We start from the raw sequence: 22,771 nt of genomic DNA, 5'->3' as shown, positions 1-22,771 counted from the left end.
GTTCAGCCCACGGGGCCCCTAAAAAAATTTAGTGAATTAATATTTATTCACTCCTGGCAGCCTGTCAAACCTGGCAGGAAGCAGGGGTAGTAGGACCCAGAGGGAGCCCTCCGCAGGCTTGAGCAGCCCAGTCCCACCCTGCCCCCAGCCAGTTCCCTGCTTTCCTGCCCCCACCCTGCTCCAGCACCATGTGGGTCCCAGCTATATCACCAGAAGGCAGAGCACAGGACCACACTAGTATGGCGGGGGTGTGTGCGTATATGTGTGTGTGTGCAGGCACAGTGTCAGAGTGTGTGTGTGTGTGTGTGTGCAGGCTCAGGGGCAGAGTGTGTGTGTGTGTGCAAGCACAGAGGCAGAGTGTGCGTGTGTGTTTTCATAGGGTGAGTCCCACATGCATACCCCACCATACACATGCACCCACACCCCCTTTGCAATGCCATACCCTACCACTCTTCACCCACAGACAGGCCACCACAAACACCATACTCACCCACACCCCATGTGTCCACATCCCCCCCACATGCTCCCTCACCCCACATACCCACACACCCACATCCCCCCACAAACCTATACCCACCCCCACAACATAAAAAAGTAAAACTTAATTTTAAGCTATTGTGCAATCACCTCTATGTACACTATACAAACACATGTCAATCAGAACAAAAATATTTGTTAAATCAAATTAATGAATATTGTATATGTTCACTTTTTAGAATATAATTTGGTATTTTTCTGGTTCCTAGATGGCAAAACCCCTTGCTGAAAGGAGTACTTCCAGGAGCAAGGGAAGGGACTTCTGATAGCAAAGGCCAGGGGCTAGGGGGCAAAACTTCTGGTCACAAGATGGTGACCAGGGAGTGGGGCACCTGTCAAGGGGCAGGGCTACCCATGCAGCCTTCAACAGCTTGCAAAAACTCAGTAAGTGACCCTATGCCCAAAATAATTGCCTGCCCCTGCTCCAGACCCTGCTGCCCTCCCGCTTCTGCTGCAGGCCAACTGATCTGCTGCATTGCTGCCCAGCCCATGGTGCCTGTCTTGAGGGGCACAGATCTCCTGGACAACTACTGGGGCAAGGAGCTGCCCATGCCTCCGCTCTCCCTGCTGGGGTCTTCTGTGGAGAGGTACCTCAGGGCTGTACTGCTACTGTGCCAAGAGTATGCCCCTCCTTCTGTGTATGCCCTGGGCAGTGCACAGTGAGCTGTTTGCATGGGCTAAGGGGTGCCTGACCCACTTCACCCTGCTGCTATTGATCCTCATGGTGCCCTGGGCACATCTGCACTCCTAGTTTGGGACCCAGAGCTTCGACAGCACAGGGGGCAAGTCTAGGCTGGCCCTCAAACTCCACCCTACATGTCCCTGCCCGCTGTTGCTGAGGAGGACATGGCCACTGACATCAATGGTTTCCTCAGCATATGAGAGGCCCATGGGTCATGTCTACATGTGCACTACTGTGCGTTAACTAATCTCACTTAAATTTACTACTTGTATTTCCAAGTAGGAAATTTAAGTGGGATATTAAGGGTTTTTATGTCTCAGTAAGTGCACGCACTTGTAGATGCATGCACTTACTGTGCAGTAAACTGTGCTAATGCGCAGTAACGTGTCTCATGTAGACGCGCCCAGTCTTCTCTTTTGCAGACTAAAAAAGCCCAGTTCCCTCAGCCTTATGCTCAGAAGTCATGTGGCCCAACCCCCCAACCATTTTCATTGCCCTCCACTAAATTCTTCAGTTTTTCCACACCCTTTCTGTAGTGAGGGGGACCAAAAGTTAATTAGGTAATTAAATATCATTATGGCATTAGAGAAAGAAGAGGAAATGGATTTTAGAAATATTTAAAGGAAGAGTCTTGGGATTTGAGATTGGATGTGATTATTGGCACTGGTTTTATGACCCAGATGCCTTCTTTCAGGAGGACTCAAAACCCTCAGACTGACCATGACCTTTCCATTCAATAATAGGGGAAATGTTTTGATACACAGTGATATCAGATAAAAATAATGCAAACAATTCTATATCTCCCAGTCCTAGAGCTGTCATTAGAGGGGAGATATGTCTGGCCACTACACGAGCTTTACCCTAAGGTTCTCTTGAATGTCAGATGTCAGCAGTCCGGAAGTCAGAGGCTTGGTCTTTCAGTGGTTGTCATACTGTCCATGTTCTATCCTGTCAGCATATTCCTTTGTTTCACAAACCCATCACATGCGCGTATCCTAATTTGGTTCTTTCTGGTGTCCTCCTTATTTGGTCTGTTCCCCAAAACTGGAAATCCCAAGGGCCCTGCAGTTGGGCACTGTGACCTGATGCCACCTTATCTTGTGTTATGGAATAGGTAACATGGCTTCAATTCCCAGCCTGTGTGTCTGCTTGCTCCTTGCCTGTATCAGACACAGTGGACCTTGGAGAAACTTTTTCACAGACAGGCTTTTTAGAAATCAGTTAACCCTTGCTGTTGCCCTGGACCATTATTGTAATGCATATCTACTTTACCTATAAGCCAATTCCCAAAAGCAAACCTCTAAATACCATTTTCTAGCCATCAGTGATGAAAGAAGGAAAAAGAACACCATTTTTGTTTACAATTAGCTTTACTGGCTAATTATAATAATTAGCAACAATCATTATAATCTTTGGTGAACTGGTGGTCAAGATTGTGGAATATTTTTTTTCTTTGTCTAGCACAGTATTTTGTTGGGTTTTAGCAAAATTGCTAGACTGTGCCATAAAAATTAAAATACTGGCAATAGTTACATTTGTAAGGGTTTATTTACCTTCCAGGCTCAAGTTGGTGATTGCAGTGAGGTGTTGGCAGCTGAGGAGTAATTTAAATTTAATAGGTAATTCAGTACTTGACTTCTCATTATGAATGTGTAAATAAACTAAAATCTAGGCACTATCATAATATATGAGAAGCTATGAATGTATGATATGCTGCATTGAAAGTTCTGTATGTTGGGTTATGAAAAAATCTTACATTCAAAAGATTGTCTAATTTTATTCCAACCATACAGTTGTTCCAATAAAAGAAATGTCCCCCAAAAAATCCTTGCCTCTCATATGTTCGGGGTTACATTTAACAATTTATAAAGGTCCAGATGCCACAGTGATGCACTCCTAATGGTAATCTTAATAGGACAACATGAATATTCACAACATGTAAATCAATTTTTGACAATCCTAGTTTGGCATTAGCCATAGCATATAATGGTCACTGTGTTATATAAATAATTCGCTTTACATATTGCTCTCAATAAAGTGAGTGAAAAGAATGGGTGGGGAAACAGGAAATTTATAATTTTTTCTTTAAATTTTTCTTTGCTTGTTTTTATAGTTTTGGAGTTTCTCCTCAAACTATAATAGAGAGGTACAGTGAATGAGTACATTTTGTTTATTTCTATAGGTTCCTCAGGATGAATGGACTGGGTACACTCCACGAGGCAAAGATGATGAGATTCCATGCCGGCGAATGCGCAGTGGTAGTTACATTAAAGCCATGGGAGATGATGACAGTGGGGACTCAGACACCAGCCCAAAGCCATCTCCAAAGATTGCAGCACGAAGGGAGAGCTATCTCAAGGCTACCCAGCCATCACTTACAGAACTCACCACCCTCAAGTAAGACGTAGTCAAAATTAACCAAGGAACTGTCCATGTTTTCTGTTCTTGTCTGCCCTTTTCAGATTCTGGGTACCCGTTAACGAAACATTTAAATCCCAATGATTTCCTTTTAAATGTTTTTTTTAATACAGATAGACTTAAGCATGTACTTTCCTGAACAGTTGCCTAATATTTAGGACTCAAATGGCAAAGAGGATCAGTTTGTTGATTACAGTGAGACTGACCACATGCTTAAAGTTCTTTTTATTCTTAAGTAGAAATGTATTTAAATAACTATGTATATTCTTTAATCCTCATTGCATTAGTGGAAAACAGTAGCAAACCAACAAAGCAAGCTCTAAGTCTGGTGGTTTCACTCCAATCTGTTAGAGATTTACTACATAAAAAATCAGAGGTAAAACTCTGCCTGTCTAGGTAATACCAATTTAGGTTTGTCTGTCTGCTTTCATTACACCGGAGTTAAAGGTAAACAGGATGCTCCCACAACACACAGTGCAAGGCACAGTAGTAGTCACCAGCTAGGTGAATTAGCTGTATATTTGTCCATTCCTTACTCCATTCTGATTTATTTTGGAACACTGATGTAAATTACATCAATGTATGTGTTCATCTGCCCACAACCTCAGATTACAAAATGCAGTCACCACTGAGGAAGGTGATGGAATAGATATTAGTTTGGTTAGGATTAAATAATGTGTATCCAGTTGAATGGAGTAGTTGCAAATTATTTGGAGTAGCTAAGGCACTCGTTGAATTTCCCTGTGATCATGATGGTGAAAAGTGTTTCTAATAACTATTATGTCCAGGGAAGGAGGAGCATTTGTCAAATTCAGAATGTAATCCTAAATATCTCTTAACCTGGGGCAGTAAAGTCATGTCCAGGTCAGCCTACTTTGGCCTTACCTTAAAGCAGTGCTTTTCAAACTTCATTACACCAGAAGTACGCAACCTTCTGGCCCTGTAAGCCAAATGAGTGGTGCAGGGTCAGTCCACAGGATGGATTCCATACATATTTGGTCCATGGACCCCATTCTACATCCCTGGATCTGGCCACATACCATATGTTGGCCTATACAAGCATGTGCTGCCCTGCCACTTGCCTAATCCAGCTATGTACTGGCCTAATTCAGCTGTGTGCTGCCCACCACCTCAATCCAACTGCACACCTACCTGATCCCACATGCCCAGCTCCAGCTGTATGCTGGTGTGATCTGATGCACAGCGCTATGTTATCATGCGTGCAAGAATTCCCATGAATCTAGAAATTTGGGAGCAGAGATGCAGCAATTGACTTTGCCACCATTTTCTCACCATCAAATTTCTATGCCCTTGAAATGTCCTGCGGGCCAGATGACATGGCTACATAGGCCAGATCCAGCCTGTGGGCTGGGGGTTCAGCACCCATGTGTTAGACTAAAGGCCCCTTTCAGAAAATACTGTCTCTTGGTTTTATTCATTCTTTTGATTGTGAAAATATAATAGTGTAATTCTGATGCTGCAAAGAACTTGGAAAGACCACAGCAGATCAGAATATTTTTGAAACTATGGATTCCTATTTGAAATCTCTATCTTGTGAGTCACATGTAGGTGTTGCAGACCAAACAGTGCTCATATTGCACAGCATCCTTAGAAAGATCTTACAGTACCCCAGGGTGCCACAGCACTCCTGATGAACATGGTGTAGAGCATGGTTGTAGAGCAATTCTAGCAAGTCTCTTACTTCTCAATCTTTATGCAAGATCCTGAAGTGCTAAAGCACATGCTTTGTTATAAGCATAACTATGTGAGTAGTTCCATGGACAACAGTTATACTACTAATACTAGAAACAAGTGAGAACAAACAGCATAGTATAAAAATACCTCACTATCTCCATGTAAACAGATGGCAAATTTATACATGGAACCTGGTTTATGAATCATTACCTGGTTTATGAATCATCCTCACCAGATACCTTGGTTAAACCCTGGTATTTCTTGAGTTAGCGGCACTAAACCTGATCAGTCAATGTCTGTCTGTTTTCTTAGCATCTGATGCTTAATCATACTATTCAGGGGCATTTATATATGTAACTTTGTCTGCTCTGGTGCAATGAAATCCAGCACATTGGAGCAGACTTGATTAATCAAGTCTGTGGAGCATGCAAGCTGATGTGCCCAGTGCTGCATTGCATGTATTTATACAAATGGTAAAATGTACATCAGCACACAGAAAATGGCAGCAGTACACTTTTGAACTAAAACACCTTTGATGTGTTTTAGTTCAAAACCACGCCATCACCATTTTCTGCGTGCTGATGGACATTTTGCTGTTTATACAAATGCCCCCGATGATTACTTTTTAAACCAAATCAACTGAGAGTCAGTCCTACTGCAACTAGGCAAGGAAGTGGATGTGAGGATTAAAGACTGGGCACATCTACACGTGTACTTTAATGTACATTAGCCTATTATGATGTGCATTAAAGCATCGCAAAAAACATGTGTTTTTGCTAATGTGCATTAAAATAGGCTAGTGCACCCTTTTCTAGTACCACACAATGGAGGTACTAAATTTAATGCACACTAGCAAAAGCACAGTAATAAATATGTAGACACACTCTTTGAGTCCACATACTGTTCATGGGGCAGGAAACAAGCAGGGCAGGGAGTAGACTGTCTCAATGCCAGAGTTAGGTAGTCTGAAGGAAAGTAGCCTGCACCTTTTTCAGGGCTGCAACGTTATTTTTCTTCAGGTATAAAAAATGTGCCCTGGATGAATTTTGATACTCAAAGTCACAGTTCCACTTGTGATTCACCCTGTGGCTAATCCAAGAGTTATGCAGTTTATGACCTTTCTTAGGGCATTTTGGTAGCGCCAACTTGAAGCATTCAAAAATCATGAATCAGACCCCAAAAAACCATGTTAGACTTTAGATTTTGAGATTTTAAACACTTGACTTTTGAGACTATAAAAACAATATAACTGGGGTCCTTTTCATTCCTTCTTGCATAAACATTTAGGATTTACTTTTTTCAAGCTTCTCTCTTCATATGTGATACAAATCTATATTTTTAAATGGAAGCTGAGATTCTCATTTCATTTTATGAAGTCAAGGTCTGAGGCTTTAAAAAGTCCCATGAGAGTTGCAAAAAAATTGCAAGAGTTGGGAAAGCAGTGTATTAAAGTGATTCTAGAATGGAGAATTGGCATGGGATGCTCATCCCCTCTTTTCCCCTGCCTCTGGGTGAGGTGGATGAACAGTGGCAGCACTCATCCACTGGACTCTAGAGCTGCATGAAAGCAGGGGCTGCAGCTAGAGCCTGTGATAATCAGCTGGTGACCTCAGATTTCATGGCACATATGGACAGGATCTGAGCTGACAATTGGGTAAGCTCCGAGCTTACTGTACATTTGTCCACATCCACAGGGGGGATGTGACCATGTGGCCTTACCCCTCCGGATATAGCTCTCCAAAAAAGAATTTTTCATTTTTGTTCTTATTTGTCTCATATTTAAGTCAACATTTGTTTCAGTCTGTTCTCTGCAAAAATTTCAATTGCAGTAGTGAATTAGTGCTCACTGAAATAGAAACTAGCCTAAATATAATTTAACTGTAGCCTAGCACTACAGCTTTTAATATTTTTTCTTTGTCTCCATGATTAGTAACAGAAGACTCCTTCTGCACTTCCTTCATCAATTTTCTCTCCTTCTTTGTCCTCCTCTCCACTGCTCAGAGACCTCATCTAAGGAACAGGCCATAGAGTAGAGTGTTTTATCATTGTTACCAATGTCACACTCTTAGTTTCTGCAGACACTTTCAGAATATGCCTGCACAGTGCAGAGCAGCTATTTGCTGAGCTATGCCGTGCTGGGCATGCTAGCTCCTGAACCAGAAACAGCATAGGCACATTAGAGCAGGGCTCTGTGCAGGATAATAGCTCTGCTTCTCTGAAGAGCTTATTGCTGTATGCACAGTGCCACACTAATACAGCCATACTGCTTTCAGTTCAGGAACTAATACACACAAATCTGCTCAGCACAGAGATATCTAAATGCTGAAAGCTGTGGTGGGAGAGGAGCCAGAAAATTCTGGACATGCACTATTTATTCTCCTCCAGCATCTACTCTGTGCCACTTTGTGAAACAGGATGCTGAACTAGAGAGACCTATGGTCTGGCCCAAAGGCATGTCTTATGTTCTTATGAAGGCTCAGTATAAACTGCTCAAGGGGATGAATCAGCACATTCCTCAAAAGTCTCTCATATCTGACCCTAAATGGTCATATCTGGCCCCACCTTTGGAGGCAATGCCAGTTACCCATAGGGTCCCCACCAGAGAGGTGAATCTAAGCACCTTTCACCACCACAAAGCCCATACACATAAACTAGAATTATAAGGTTGAATGGGACCTCAAAGTCTAACTGCACAAATGCAGGATGCCCTAACCCTATGTTATCCCAGAAATATGCCTATGGTTTCCTCTTATGGGAAATCTCCCATGAAGGGGATTCCACAATTTCTCTGAACAGTCTGTTCTGCTCTCCTACTGTTCTGACAGTAATGAGGTTTTTTCCTGAGATTCTCTTTATTCTGGAGTACCCGCTCAACCTGGGTGGAATTCTGCTGCTGGAGGCCCCGGAATATAGATATCTTGGGTTCCACATCACTTCTATGACCATTGCTGTTTGGTGGGAGGATCTAAAATGCTAGCTCTTGAACATATGATGATTTGTGATGACAGTAGGTGAAGTTAGGAAAATAATTTAAACTAATTAAAAATGAAAAAATAAGTACCTAAAAATAAGGTCCAGAAACGGTTTTAGTTACAGCAAGGTGCCAAGTAGAAAAAATATATGCAACAGCCACAGGCAAGAAAGGAAGGAGCAACTCCTTTATCACTTTGGCTCTTACTCAGCAAAGCACTTTTAGGCACATAGGGCATTTTTACACATACTCCAGGGGTCTGGGCAGGGTGCTTTAATTGAAGCAGCTCCAGGTGCCACTCTAATTAAAGAGTCCAGAGCATCTTGTGTATCAGTGTCCCCATGCATCAAAACGGTGATGGGGGGCACATTATCTAAAGCTTATCAAACGAGCTTTAGTTAAAGTGCCGCTGCCACCATTTTGAAGTGTGCGGATGCTGATACACATGACACGGAGGCTGGTTGGAGCAAGGTAATTACCATGCTTTAGCCGACTCAATCGTGTCTGCTCTGATGTGCTGTAGTTATAGTGAGTTGGAGCAGCCTCCTGGCTTATGTACAGGCCCCCCATAGTTTTTAAAATCCCTCCAATTTAGGGGGGTTCTTAAGAGCATATTTTAACTTTCACATTTTTTAAGTTCCATTTGCATAATTTTAGGTGCTTTGCTGAAGTGAAACCTATGTCACACTAGGAAACAACTGTGACGTGGAAAGATTGTTTAGTAAATACCATATTTTCTTATATAAAACATGTACCTTTTTCCCCCAAAAAATTAGCTACTGGAAATCGGGGTGTACATTATAAGCTAGGAAATATGGTAACATCAGTTTCCACTGCTTAAGTTTCTGCTGGGTTAAAAGACAAACAACGCTGTTCAAGATCCACAGGGAACAGAACAGTGAGCAGACTTAGCTCCCTAACTGCTGTTACTCATTTACTGACTATGAGGAAAGATCTTATTTTTCTTCATTCTGCATTTCAAAAACAAGGTGCATGTCTTATTCTGGAGCATGTTGTATGTGGGGAAATATAGCATTTTTTCTTTGTCTCCTACTTTTCAAAAGGAAATAAAATTAAGTAGAAATTTTCCCTCATGGTACTGGTTGAAATTTTGTCTGAGATTAGACCACATCTGTTAGAAAACATTTGTTTTTAAGACCCTAGTATATGAAACATAAATCTATCATATATATAAAAACACTTCTTTTTGTATATTTTTGTGAAAAATGTCCAGGTCATCTCTCAAGGAAGCAAAATCTCCTGTTTATATACATAATGAGCACAGTCAGGCTCAGCAAATCACAATACAAGCTTCTTCACATTGACTCACTAATGTGACTCAATGTTGCCCTACAGGAAACCACTAAATTATTTTGTTTCCATATCTATTCATTCCTAGGCCTCTCTGGTTGATCTACCATGCAAATCTATAGTTCTGATGATGTGAGTTTTGTGAACATTTGCCAAAGACTGGACTTAAGTCCCTAACTCATTTTCACATAGTGAAAACAAGTTAATTCCATTGGTTACCACTGATATAGCCTAAATTTGTATGTAAATCAGAGTTCTATGCAGCTGATCCAAAATCCATTCAAGTCAGCATGGTATTTTCTATTGATATTATTAGAGAGCTTTGGATCAGATCCTAATCTATATCCAAAAGCTGAACCTTTCTCTAGTTCTCCGTCCTTTATTTTCTGACTGTGAAGAAGGAACTGTAGTGTTATGACAAAACTGTAGTAGTAAGGTGTCCCAGGGGGATGAAGGAAAAGAGGCAGGAGACCCCTTCCATGGCAGGGCTCAAGGCAGAAACAACCAAGAAAGGGATCTTGGTGTCATTATTGACTCCAAGATGAACATGGGCCGACAATGCGAGGTCATGGTTGGCAGGGCTAACCGGACCTTGTCGTGCATCCACAGGTGCATCTCGAGTAGAGCCAGGGAGGTGATCCTCCCCCTCTATGCGATGCTGGTCAGGCCGCAGCTGGAGTATTGTGTCCAGTTCTGTGCGCCCCATTTCAGGAGGGATGTGGACAACATGGAGAGGGTCCAGAGGAGGGCCACCCGCATGATCCGGGGACAACAGGGCAGACCCTACAGTGAGAGACTGCGGGACTTGAACCTATTCAGCCTCCACAAGAGAAGGCTGAGGGGGGACCTGGTGACCGTCTATAAACTCACTAGGGGGAACCAGAAGGGTTTGGGGGAGACGCTGTTTCCCCTAGCCCCTGCTGGCATAACAAGGAATAATGGGCACAAGTTGATGGAGAGGAGGTACAGATTGGACATCCGAAAAAACTACTTCACAGTCAGGGCGGCTAGGACCTGGAACCAACTTCCAAGGGAGGTGGTGCTGGCCCCTACCCTGGGGATCTTCAAGAAGAGGCTGGATACTTACCTGGCTGGACTCATTTCAGTCCCGTTTTTGTTTTTAGGGTGAGTGGTTTTTTTTTTTTCGTTTTTTTTTTTCTCGGGTTGTTCTCCCGCCCTGGCGGGGGGTCGGGCTAGAAGATCTATTAGGTCCCTTCCGACCCTGAAACTATGAAACCTGCCACCACAACAAAAAGAAAAGCCCTGAAGACAGGGCAAACTTACCTTTTTCAGAAGCAGCGGGGCCGGACAAGCCACAGTGAAACAGAACACCCACATGGTTCATCAGCTGCTTTTATCTGCAGCTGAAACTGGTGCGGGGAGATGACATCATCCATGAACACCGTCCGGCAGAGATAAAAGCCGGCGGCCAGGAAGCAGCTGAGGGAATGCTGTAGAGAACAGGCTGTGAAGCTGTCCCCTGATCTGAGCAAGGACTGCCCGGCCAGAAGCAAGAGAGGCCGAGGAGGGACCTATCGGAAGGGTCTGACAGTAATTAAGGGAATGTAACCCCGGATGGCGAGGAAGCCGGAGGAAGACGTTGAGGGACGAGAGAGTCCACAGATGCCAGAAGCGTGAGTGGGGTGAGCTGAGACCCTTCCCCAGAGTTTCAGTTTATTGTTTCTTTTCTTAATTTTTTCCCTGGGTCCCAGGGCTGGCAGAAGTGGCTGCAGGCACTCCTCAAAGGGCAGAGCGAACTGGGGCCCTGCCGGGGATCTCGACTCAGAGAAGAAGATCCAGCACACTATCAAGGACAGCCCACCATCCTGAGGGCACTGGGGCAAAGCAAGGAAGACCAGAAACAGGATGAATGGAGAGGACACAGGAGGCAACACCAGGAGAGCAAGCCAACTGACCATTGTTTGGTTGCCCTAAGAGGCTGACACATGGTTGGGGTGCGGGGGGGGAGGGGTATAGCCCCAAGAGCACTGATTAGGAGTGACACCTGACCCACAGAGAGCAATTGGAGGGAGCCCCACAACTGAATGGAAGATCTAGGTCGTGGAAGGCAAGTGTCGGGGCTTCCCTCAGGGAAAACGTGACCTGATATTGAGACCACAAAAACAGTCTCTGCGGCAGACCCCGGGCACATGCTCCAAGGTGGCCAGGGTGCATCTACACAAGGCCAGGCGGGTGCATAAGGTTTCATGGATCCTTTGCTTTCTCCATATGATCTCTTATGTGACATCTACTCAACTTCAACTTTATCTCTGGGAGAAAAATGAGCTTGTTAATTTAAAAACATCTCCCCATTTGCTTTCACTTTTTTCATTGTGTGGGATATTATTCTTTCCAAATACATTTCGCCTCATGTTGGTCCCACAACCCACGCTCTCCCACCCACATACCTACCATTTCTCTCACTACTTCTTTTCCAAGAAAAGGTTTTCATTATCAGTGTTTCTTTTTATGTAAGTAGTAAATTTTTAAAAGCACAACTGTGTCATATCCACTTTATGTAATGCAAAATATTTCGTTTTTTTTTTACTGAATTTTTTTCTTCTTATACCTTACAATCTCCCTCCTACAATCTTCCTCCCATGCCATCATTTCCATGTGGTTACAGAACATGTTTCATATGCTCTGGGTAACATTTTGAATAGAGCACAGCTTGCTGTGATCTTGGAATCCACACCTCTGCTGCTACACTCCCATTATCCTACCAGGGAGTGAGAAGCTTTTTTTTTTTCCTTGCTGGCAGTATCCCCTTGGTTTTTAGTTGATCTAGCAAATCTGCCCCAGCTGAAGAAGTGTCATTTTTCTGTCCCTTACTGAAAAGTGACAAAAAGTTTATCTTGTATTATTAGAGAGAGAAACAGGACATGTTAATCTGACCTTTAAAAGATGTGCGCTAAATAGGAAACTGAAATTCCCTCGAAGCTGTCCTGATCATACCCTTTACAATGTGCAGTTCCTTTAAATTCTTTTAGTTGTGCTAAGAAAAACAGTATAAAAGTATAAGGTGAAAGACAGTCTTTATTACCTATGCCTTGTTTGAGCCAATAGACAGTTACAGTAATCTGACTGGACTCGCTTAGTGCAACATACTTACTAGTTCAGGAGCCTAGGGGCTACTGAAGCTTTTGGATTTTTCTTAGTCTATTTATAAAATCATTCATTAATCCTTTGAGACTCATTTTTAGGCCATTTACTCAAAATTCTAGTTAATATATAACCAAAACTGCTGAACTAAGGATAACAATTTTGTGGGGAAAAAGTCTATCATCTTGATCAGCAGTACATTTCTCTCTCTTGAGATTTTGATACTTACGTATTTTCTGGTGTTTTCCCACATCTTGAAAAAATAGCCCTTACAAAGAGATGAGAACGGACATTCAATCTAACAAATGTATATTTTTTTCAAAATATCATTCTATGAATCAGCTATTTTTCCTCCAGTTGTATACATTCCATTCATTACTGCCTTGTACATTTCAGAATAATTCACATCAATGACCATTAGTGTGGAAGTATTAGATAGGATATACAACCTGCAGAATTATTTTACGTAACTTACTTCATAGAACTCTTTCTGTGACCTCCCACTTCCAGATCTATGAGTATGTTATAAAATAGAATAAACTATTATTACATTTCCTTGTGCTAATCACAGTCACCCAGGAACCAGTGTATCATAATTTCATAGTTTTATAGTTGGTAGGGTCGGAAGGGACCTGAGCAGATCATCAAGTCCGGCCCCCTGCCATGGGCAGGAAAGAATGCTGGGGGCAAGTGACCCCAGCAATGTGTCTATCTAGCCTCCTTTTGAAGACCCCCAGGGTAGGAGTGAGCACCACTTCCCTTGGAAGTTGGTTCCAGATCCTAGCCGCCCTGGCTGTGAAGTAGTGCCTCCTGATATCTAGCCTGAATCTACTCTCAGTCAATTTATGGTCGTTATTCCTTGCTACTCCCTGCAGTGCTTGGGGGAACAAAGACTCTCCCATTGCCTGCTGGTCTCCCTTGGCCAGTTTATAGACAACCACCAGATCCCCTCTCAGCCTTATCTTGTGTATCAAAATATATATATTTATCAATATATATTATTTTCTTATCTAAGATATTTTGTATGGGAGTCTGATTTAGGCTACAATCTCAGAAGAAGATGAGATGAGATTGCAAATCTCTGTGCTCTTTCTTATGAGGATCAATCCAAACACAGCAAGTGAAAATACTAAATTAATGGAGAGAAAGAGTGCAGTCTGACATATTGAAATGGCAGTGACAAGTAAAGATTAAAGCATAGATTAACCTGATTCCAGATTACAAATTCAGATTTCTTACCAACTATACAAAGGTTGCTGCATGGTGTATCCCCAGGGAACCAAATTATAACAGTTTATCTTGCAAATCACACCTTGCAAGGGCTTTGGATAAGTAATAGAACATGGTTTCTGGTGGCATGGTCTTTTCTCATTGAGACCTCTTTGCTTTAGAAGCTTATCCATAGGGCATGGAGGAGAGTTTGACTGTATTTCTCTACCACCCATATTTTGGGGATGGCCTCCAGAGCACGAGCTTTGTCCTGAAACTTGGTGACATTTACATAATGATATAGGTTGTGTTCAAATTTAGGATGCATTAAACTATAAGAAGGAACCGAACCTTTTGTGTTCATCGATCCCTGCCTTATTACAATTGAACTAAATACCCTTACTTTTATAAGCTGAAAAAGCCACTTCAGTTAGAGAGGACCCTGATGTTGTGCAGTAATAGCAGAAGAGTCTGCCTAAAATACCCTCACGGAGTTTGCAGCAGCTGTTAATTGGGAGGGAAAGAAGGGTGTGGCAAGGGCAGACACGTACACACAGAGACACACACACAAAGGTAAGGAATATGGTGCATTCACATCATTGTGATGCAATTGCAGTAGGATTATTTGAATTAGCATGTGAAATGTATTTTGATGCTTAGGCTGCTGCTCAATGAAAAGCTGAAAAATGGAAAACAGTGACAAAAAGATATCTATCGTCACAAGGACTTTGATACCTAGAGTTGTGTTTCAATTGTATTGTGTACAAAAGGAGAAAAAGAGTACAGTAAGAACATGGTAGTACTGAAGTAATGTTGTTGCCAGGATGGTCCAGGAGATATGCAAAAGACAAGAATTCTTGTGGATGTTATCTTTTATTTGACCAATCAAATTGTTGGTATAGACATAAGCAAGTTTTGGGGTATCACAGCACCCATCCTCAGGCCTCTCAGTTCTTGCCAGTAAGAACATGAATGTTATCATTTCTATACATCAAACTTTTTTTCTATACTGGGGTAATCTGTACACACAAATATTATGTTATACTCTCTTTGTTTGAAATTATTAGTAGCTGGTGCATGGGAAACATCTTCCTGCAAACAGTGGGACCACTAAAGTAAGCTCACTCTTTTGGTCAGCTCTAGTGAAATGGTCTCTTAGAGAATGTTTTTACTTCAGACTGCCATGTAGTAAAGGGGTACCAAATATAGCTTTGGACAGTAACATAATTTAGGTACCAGAAGAAGTCTACCTGCAACAGCATGGATCCCAGTGGGCTATTTTACCCTGCTGAGGACCAGTGTAAGTTAACCTGCTCTGAGCTACTGTTAGCTCACTTAAAGCTATTTCAGGTCTCTATACTGCACTGCATTCTGAAGGACAACCATGCCTTTCAACATAGAGGGAGAGATTTTCAAAAACACTTAGGGAAGAAGAAGTCCCATGATTTTTTAATGGGTTTCATACTTCTATATTCTTCAGGTCTATTTGAAACTCTCTCTGGACAAGCTTCTCAGGTCTAAAGCAAACAACACATTTTCAGACATTAAGTATTACATACCCACCACACTGAAATAATAATAGTTTCCCATTAACTTCAATGGCTGGGATTTCACCCAAAATGAGGGGAGAATTAGAATTCAAGGAGCAAGGAGTTCTATCTGCACTTTGTATATATTTAGGCCTGTAGGGTGCATCCAAATGAGCCCTCACATGCCTCTTGCCGCATCTCAAGGCAGTTTGAGATACGGCAAGAGGCACGCTGGAAACAAAAAAATGTTCCCCGCACTGCATATTTGCAGCGGGGGCTCAAAATTTAATACCTGCATATCCAGGTATCAAAACAACTCACAGAAAGATAGTGGGCAGGACATGGTCCACGACCATGCCATAAGGCAACTGGAGACTGGGGTCCTCCAAAGGCTGCCCCTTTGGCTGCCCCTTGCCCTGGTGCTGAAGCATGCTGCTTCCATGTGCAGGGCAGCCTGGACCTGGTGCAGGCTGCAAGGACTATGGCTCCATCAGAGGTAAGTGACTGGGGGTGGGGGAGACTGGAGCTGGGGGGCTATGGGGGTGTGGGGAACTGTGGGTGTGGGGGGCAGGAGGGGTGGGTCCCCCCCTTGCCCTCTGCATGGCCCACAGCCCCTGCCCCCCTCCCCCCCAGCAGCAGCCCATCAGGGCACTTGGAGCCATCCTGGCAAAGCTTCCCTGCAGTGTGGGCCAGCACAGCTCAGCCCTGGCCACCTGGCACCTGGTGCTGCTTGTGGCAAATCGTGCAGGGCTGTGATCTTTCAGGCAGCTGCAGGCTGTTACCCAAGGCCCTACGCTGCTCGTAGGAACCGCCTGTCACACCGGGCTGGGTCCTGCATCCACAGGCCTCCCCTGAGCCGGTTCCATGCACACAGGACCCAGCCCAGTGCAACAGGCAGTCCCTGTGAGCAGCACAGGGCCCCGGGTGACAGCCCGAGTGGCCCGAAGCTGCCTGAAAGCTCATGGCGCCAAGCTGGGCCAGGCCCACATGATATGGCACAGGCAGCGCCAGGTGGCTGGGGCCAAGCCGCATTGCCCCATGTCACATGGGGAGGGCTGTGCCAGGAGGCCCCAAGTGCCCTGATGGCTGCTGATGCTGCGGATGAGCTGCGGGCCCTGTGGGGGGGAATGTAGCCCCTCCAAGGTGGGGTTGGGCCCTGTGAGGGGGGGAGGCTGGGGCCCTTGTGGGACGGGGGACAGTCCATGAAGTGTGCAAGAGGGCTGTGCCCTGCGTGGGGTATGGGACCCACCCCTCCCGAGCAAGCCCCCTACACACAACTCCTGCACACCCACAGCCCCCTGTCCCACAATCCACCCACAAACCCCACACCCCCAAGCCACCCCCACAACCTTCTCACCCACACCTCACCCTGTGTGCCAGGAGTAAGGATACTGGGGCAGGAAGCAGGCTGTGGGTTGAGAATGAGGGACAACGGCAGGGGCAGGGCAGGGACAGTGCTTCTCAGCACTACACATCCTGATGAGCGAAGGGGGTAGGGGCAGCTCTGGTTTTTCTATGACAAAAAGGCCAAATGTAAATGCCAAAGTGTGTAGATATTTAGAATTTATTTTATTATAATTATAGAGGCATTGATCGGCTTCCAAATTGTTTTAAACCTGTAAATATATCGATAAAACATTGCCCAACTGATCTCTCTATATATAGTGGCATTTCTTTTAATAGCAAAAGAACACTGTTGTAATGAGAGAATTTGGGTTTCTTATAAGAGAATTTGCAATTTTTAAACAGGGAACACAAGGATCTCTGCTGGTGAGACAAGTGGTGAGAACCGGGCAGAGGAGCCTGTCATGGGCCAGCACTGGGGACCCAGCTGGAGGGCAGATGAGGTGACTGACCTCTTGGCCATTTGGAGCCAAGAAGACATGCTTCAACAGTTCAAAGCAGGCCACCACAAGGAGCACAAATTCTAGGCAATAGCTGCCCAGATGGCAGAGCAGGGGCACCCCATCTGGATCTGGCAGGTGTACAACCATGGGGCCTCAGGTTCAAGGGGGCAGGTGCTGTTGGAGGTGGCAGCAGGTCACAGCCCAGCAGCAGCCCCCACTGCCAGACTGCTGCAGTAGGTCGAGGGGACAGGGGCCACTCCAGGTCAGGGCTGCTTCAGCAGTCCAGCTGGCTTAAGAGGTAGTGTCCCCAGATACCAACTGGGTGGGCCTCAGAAGCTCCTATCTATTTCTAACATTCAAATACCATGGCCTTAAGGCCCACCTGGCTAACTAGTAGCCCCTATTGTCTGGGGGCTAATGGGTGAATGCTACAACAAAATACTTGGGACAACAAAGGCAAAAAACAGGACAGGAGTGATGTGAGGGTCAAAGGGTCAAAACATAAAACTGAGTGCGCCTGAGGGGGACACCGAGCAGAACCCCCTGGGTGCCACTGGTCCTCAAAGGCACCCAAGGAGCCAGTGGATGCCACCCACTGGTGCTTTGCCTGGAAATGTGCACAGGCAAGTGAAAGGAAAGTGGCCCCACAGTCTCCAGGCACCTTCCCTGCCAGAACCTCCTTCCTGGTCAAATACAGGGCTCACTTGGCAAGGGCCAAGAGGAGGTTGACCTGGTCCTGGGACTTGGTGGGGCCGCAGATAGGGTGCCCAAAAATAAAAAGGTGGGTCGTGAAATTCCACCAGAACCTCAAGAGGAGGTGGAGGTGGAGGGGCTGCAGCCTGGTGCACTTGAGTGTCATGTGCATCAGGACCAAGAAGCTCCTGAGGGCAAGTGTCCCTTAGCTGCTCACCAGGGCAGGTTTTTATACTGCTGGGGCCAGCACAGGGCAGGTTTTTATACAGCACAGGTGCTGGCCCCAGGCTCTAGCTCCCCCTGGCTGCAGATCTGGGAGGAGCTAGGCAGGGTTATTTTGCCCCAAGTGGCATAACTTGCCCCACACCAAAGTACAATGTCCAGGCACGTGTGCTGAGGCAAAAATCCCTGGCTCAAATTTGTGCTGTTCCTATTTGAGCAGCTGCAAGCGCATGTGCCTGCATGTGTGGACATGCCTGTAAAGGGCAAGCTGTTAATTTGCTGCTTTGTCAGGTGCTTATCAGTACAGCTCAATACAAGAGGAATATTCTGCTGAGTGTTCAGTATTACTAATATTTTACGCTAGGTTTCAGTATTTGTCAAATCATTAGCAAATGAGAGGGACAGGGAAGGAAAGACAATTTTTTGTATTTTCTTTAAGGTTCTTTGGTCCTACCATGAAAGACTAGTGGCCTCCCAGAGAGGCCAGGCACACAGCCAAAGAAATAGTGATCTTGATTTATTGCTGATCTAAGCAATCACTTTCCCAGCCCTCAATCACTGGCATAGCAGTCTATTATTAACCATTTACCTCCCTTACTACTTTCTTACTTATGGCAAACACCTCTTCTCTGGAAGCTAGAGATGGACCTGATTGTAAGCTTTCTCATTTTTCAGACTTAGAGATAGCTCAATTAAGGTCAGTGGATAATTTAAGTCAGAAGAGCAAAATATAATTTGAAGGCAAGACATTTAAAAAAAAATCAAGGTGCTGAAATCAGCTCTCTAGCCAGTGTTTTCTTGATGGCAGTTCTCATCAGTTTTATATATAGTATGATATTTAAGGAATAGAAGATATTGATTTATTGTGGGAGCTTTGAATGAGCCAGCCCTGGCAATAGGAGTCTAACAACTTTGACTTCCCACTGACAGATGTAAAGCATCAACTACTCAATGTTACTAATAGGAATGTTGGGAGTACTGCTCCCCAGAGTAACTTTACTTCTTGGCTTTCTCTTCATTGGCACAGAGGCATGGAATTTTTGCAGCAAAATAACTAATGTTCAATAGTTAACTCTCCATAGTATCCTACATGACTATAAGAGACTTTTAGAATTTATTGCAAGGGATTTGGGGGAAGTTATTCCTGCCCCCATCCATACTTCACCTTGTCTATTTTATTTCATAGTAAAACTAAAGTGGCTTGTCACAAGTATGTTTTTAGAGACCAATCACTCTAAAACACCTTTTTTTTTCACTGAAGACCTTCACAATCCACTGCCATTTTTGTCACATCTGTGAAAATACAACCATGTTGCTTTTATTCATTAACTTAAGACAAGTTTGCTGTGGAGTTGGTTGATTTTTAAAAATGTTTTAATAAAAAAGTTATTTTTTCCTAAGACTTCATACAGACCCAGTTTTTTAAAATATTCTTGAATATGTTTCATATTTTTTTCCAAAAGTGTTATTGAAACTACTATTGAAATGCTGGACAACTTCTGCTTAATTAAGACCTTTTTTCCATGAAAATAGTGCTGGAATCTGGCTTACCAAAAGTGATGCTTTGAGGAAGAGCGATGTTGGCTACTCTTTATTTTCTGTTTACTTTCCAAATTGCTTAGAAGAACAGAGACAAGAGCCTGGGATTCTCCAGTTTGCCATGTAACACTTCACAAATCTCACCCTTCAGACATGTCAGTATTTGAGGATGCTTTCACCTTTTTTCTCTTGGGGATTTGTGACACTGTAGACACTCTGATCCCCATCCTTCTCATCCACAGGTCAGAGGAGATTCTAGATTTAGGAGCAGCATAGCAGGAAATAGAAAAACAAGCCTCTCTTTGTCTTCCCTAGCGCTAACACTTAAGACCTGGATCTTGAAAACTCTTGTACACTTGTTTAAATTTATTCAACAGGACTTGTGCAAAAATTTAAGCACGTGAAAAAGTATTTGTAATGATCAAGAATGGAAATTAGAAAATAATGGAGCAAAGACTTCTTAGGGTTTCTGTTTTTCTCAATTTATTAATGCATATATTTAATTTATATTTAGTTAATGCATATATAGAGAGTTAGGAAATTATTTCAAAGCTCTAATAATTATATCATCCTCTGTTTAGAGTTCAAAATAGACTTTAAGAGATTTCACAGTAATGAATTGGACAAAGACAAGCATTTCCTCAGTATCTAGCATTCAAGTCTTTCTGTGTTAGGGATGTTACAGCACCAAACATATTTTTTGTGGAAAATTATCTTTGTTTGTTAGGAGCTCTGCTCACATTCCTATGGTATTATAGGCTATTTAAGATGTCCAGCATCATGCTCCATACTTGTCCTTTCTGAAATATCCTTATCAAGACCTCATTGCTGACAGCCTGTTGTTGAGTAGTAATGAAAATATTCAGCCTGCCTTTTGACCCACACTGTTTCTGAATATGCATTTGGAAACTGTGCTCTTGAAGGCTGCCAGCCACACTCACCTCCTCTGTGTGATCATGTGTTCTCCGGTACAGTTTGCTAAAGGGAGTACAGCTGATGTATTAAACCTGCCATGCAGAAAATTCATAGGCATAAAAAGAGATGTGCACTTACACAAAATTCAGTGCAGAGCTCTTAACATCCAGTTTAATGAGATGAGCAAACAGGCAACAATAGGGAAGTTAGTTATTCATGGAAATGTTCTGTTTGGAACAGATAAAAGTATGTATGCTGTGGAACATTAGTTCATCGTGATGCTCTAGAGCCCTTTTACAGTAAAACAGCACAAGTTAGGTATAGTGGGTTGTACTTTGTTTTGTTTTGTTTTTCATTACCAAGTTCCTACAAGACAAACATGTGTCTTCACTTCTGGACATGCTTTAATATGAAGTAGAAGATAGGGCAGATGTGCACCTTATATACTTAGTATATATACTTATATCATGGACAGACATTCACTCTCCGAGGAGTTGTTCCCTGGCTATTCCCAGGTTATTTTTCCCCTGGAATGTCCATTTTTTCTCTAGGGATAGTTACAGACATTCAAAAAGCCCAAGGCTGAATCGATCTAAGTTATGTGGTTTTCTGTAAGCAGCATAGTTTAGATCAGTAGTGAACAGCACACACATTCGCCCTTTGGCGGGGGAGGAAATCACAGACCAGGTTCCACCATTTTTAAACTAGTCTATGTATGCCAAACTTCTGTTCTGTTATCCGTATGTAATGGTTTCCGATCACTTATACCAGTAAAAATGTAATGACTGTATCTGGCCTTGGAGAAAAGCCTGAACATCTGTACACCCATGGTTTCTTCTAGGAGCGCAGGAGAAACTGAATGCCTGTTTGAGGCCTTAGTCTGTAAGGTACAAATCTAACCTGGCTTTTACTTGACTTCAGACTAACACAGATAACTGCTTCTCTATGCTTTAATACAGGGGTGAACAAAATACTGATTGCATCCGGCCCACTGGAGGGTGGCTGCAAAGTCATAGGATCCAGCCCGTGGTGAGCTGGTGGCTCCAGCTGTGTCATGCCAGGCAAGCGAGCACATCCTGGGCCTGTCCGCAGCTTATGCCAGTTCCTTGCCCATGCACTGGAAGGAGTGCCAGGCACATGCCAGCATCAGCCGTGGACACTACCAGAAGGTTTCTAGTGGAGATTGAGGTGATGCAGCAGTGTCACCTACAGAGCCAAGCAGACAGCCCGATCTTCAGTAGGAACCTGCCAGCTGTGTTGATGTTGGTACATGCCTGGTGCTGCTTCTGGTACATGGGCCAGGAGCTGGTGTAAGGGACATGCGGTAGATGCAGGACAGTTTGGATGGTGGTTGAGGGGGAGGAAGACAGAGAGAGAGAGGTGGCCCTGCCCACCCCCTCCCCATGGTGGGTAGTGGCAGTTGGCGTTGGAAGCTGGGAAAAAGCAGGACCCAGTGGCTGGTGCGCTCACCACTGCTGGGGCCCTTCTGGCTGCAGCCACCTGGAGCCTGTGCTGAAGCTGCCCTGCAGCTCCTCCCCGGCTCTGTCTGTCTCTGTCTCCCTCTGTGCTCCTATTTCCCCCCGCCCCAAACCATCCCACACCTACAACATGTCCCTGCAATTTACATGAGCTACCAACCTACTCACTGGAAGCAGCACCAGGCAGGCACCAGCGTCAGCTGTGGACACAGCCTGCAGGTTCCCACTAGATATTTTGGCATCTGCCCGAGCCCCTTCTTGGGGTAGAAGGCGGCTTAGAGGCAGTGCTGGTAGTAGCAGGATCCCTGGCTTAGCTGCCCTTGCTGAAGCTGCTGCCCACACCCACTCCCATGCCAGTTCCTTGCCTACCCACTGCCCCGTCCCATATAGAGAGGTTTGGTGAGCTGGGGGGCCTTTGGACCTAGCCCATGACAGCTTCCCAAAACTCCCTAGGTGGTCAGTGGGCCCAAATAATTGCCCACCCCTACTTTATTATCTCCAGCCCAGTAGGAAATGTTAACTTGCACAGGCTTATGATATAACAACCAGTCTGCACCCTGAGCAGCAGCAGCAATCACTGGGTTAGCAGTGCTGGCAGCCCCCTCCCCGTGGGGGTCTGGACC

General features: G+C 44.2%; 1 protein-coding gene across 1 annotated transcript in view; it reads left to right on the top strand.

The window, feature by feature from the left end:
- Positions 1 to 22,771, top strand: part of DLGAP1 (DLG associated protein 1) — a 719,594-nt gene that overhangs the window by 512,402 nt on the left and 184,421 nt on the right. Inside the window, exon 6 of the mRNA XM_025210860.1 lies at positions 3,402 to 3,616. Coding sequence (XP_025066645.1) covers positions 3,402 to 3,616 — 215 coding nt within the window. The remainder of the gene's footprint in view (positions 1 to 3,401; positions 3,617 to 22,771) is intronic.

This window comes from Alligator sinensis, unplaced genomic scaffold, assembly GCF_000455745.1.
Source record: "Alligator sinensis unplaced genomic scaffold, ASM45574v1 scaffold168_1, whole genome shotgun sequence".
Taxonomy (NCBI): domain Eukaryota; kingdom Metazoa; phylum Chordata; order Crocodylia; family Alligatoridae; genus Alligator; species Alligator sinensis.
Note: the sequence above shows the minus strand (reverse complement) of the source record. Positions and strands in the feature narration are given on the sequence as shown.